This window comes from Hipposideros armiger, unplaced genomic scaffold (assembly GCF_001890085.2).
Source record: "Hipposideros armiger isolate ML-2016 unplaced genomic scaffold, ASM189008v1 scaffold_1173, whole genome shotgun sequence".
Lineage (NCBI taxonomy): Eukaryota > Metazoa > Chordata > Mammalia > Chiroptera > Hipposideridae > Hipposideros > Hipposideros armiger.
Genome location: NW_017732523.1, coordinates 345,236 through 346,304, shown reverse-complemented (window position 1 = coordinate 346,304; position 1,069 = coordinate 345,236). Strand labels below are relative to the sequence as shown.

Genomic DNA, 1,069 nt, shown 5'->3' with positions numbered 1-1,069 from the left:
ATATATATATATATATATATATATATATATATATATATATATTAGCATTTAGTTTGAAATTGGTGCTTAATTTAGAAACCATTTCCACAAGCGTCACCTCGTTCTGCTTCTCAAACTTAAAGTGCAGAAAAATCACCTGGAGTGTCTTTTTAAAATACAAATTCTGATTCAGTAGGTCTGGGATGGGGCCCAAGATTCTGCATTTCTAACAAGCTCCCAGGTAAAGCGGATGTGTGTGATCCATGCACCTTTGGTGGCAAAACCTTACAGCACTGCACCACTTGCGATCGGGTAGAGGAGCTGTCATCCTCTGCCCTCATTAACCAGAAGGGGAAACTGAGGTCCAGAGAAGCCGGGCCCCTGGCAGGCAGCACAAGGCGGGTGCGCTGTCTGTCCCCCTCGCACCTGGTTACATGCTCCAGGGGCATTTTTGGCGCCGCCAGCTCTGTTGATGTCGCGCTCTCCTCTCTCTAGGGATCCTCACTCTCGACCCTCAGACCGCCAGCCCAAGTCTGGTGCTGTCGGAGGACAGGAAGTCGGTGAGGCACACCCGGCAGAAGCAGAACCTGCCCGACAGCCCCCAGCGCTTCGAGGGCTTCCCGGCGGTGCTGGGCTCTCCCGGCTTCTCCTCCGGACGCCACCGCTGGCAGGTGGAGGTGCAGCTGGGAGACGGCGGCGGCTGCATGGTAGGGGTGGCGGAGGAGGGGGTGGGGAGGACGGAGAAGGGCCTGAGCGCCGACCAGGGCGTCTGGGCCGTGGGCATCTCGCACCAGCGTTGCTGGGCCAGCACCTCCCCGGGCACCAACCTGCCGCTGGACGACATCCCGCGCAGCGTGGCCGTCGCCCTGGACTACGAGGAGGGGCGGGTGACCCTGCTCAACGCTGAGACGCAGGCGCCCATCTTCACCTTCACCGCCTCCTTCTCCGGCAAAGTCCTTCCTTTCTTCGCCGTCAGGAGAAAAGGTTCCAGCCTTACTTTGAAGGGCTGAGCGGGAGCGTCCGAAGGGCAGGGCGGAGCGGTGAAAGCAGCGCCCTGGTATCCAGCTTCGCCCCCGCTAGCCGTGCGACA

General features: G+C 58.6%; 1 protein-coding gene across 1 annotated transcript in view; it reads left to right on the top strand.

Annotated features, from left to right (window-relative positions):
• TRIM15 (tripartite motif containing 15) overlaps positions 1 to 1,038 on the top strand; it is a 7,070-nt gene extending 6,032 nt beyond the window's left edge. Inside the window, exon 6 of the mRNA XM_019632780.1 lies at positions 475 to 1,038. Within this exon, the coding sequence (XP_019488325.1) occupies positions 475 to 989 (515 nt within the window). The 3' untranslated portion in view covers positions 990 to 1,038. The remainder of the gene's footprint in view (positions 1 to 474) is intronic.
• The last annotated feature ends 31 nt before the right edge of the window (positions 1,039 to 1,069 follow it).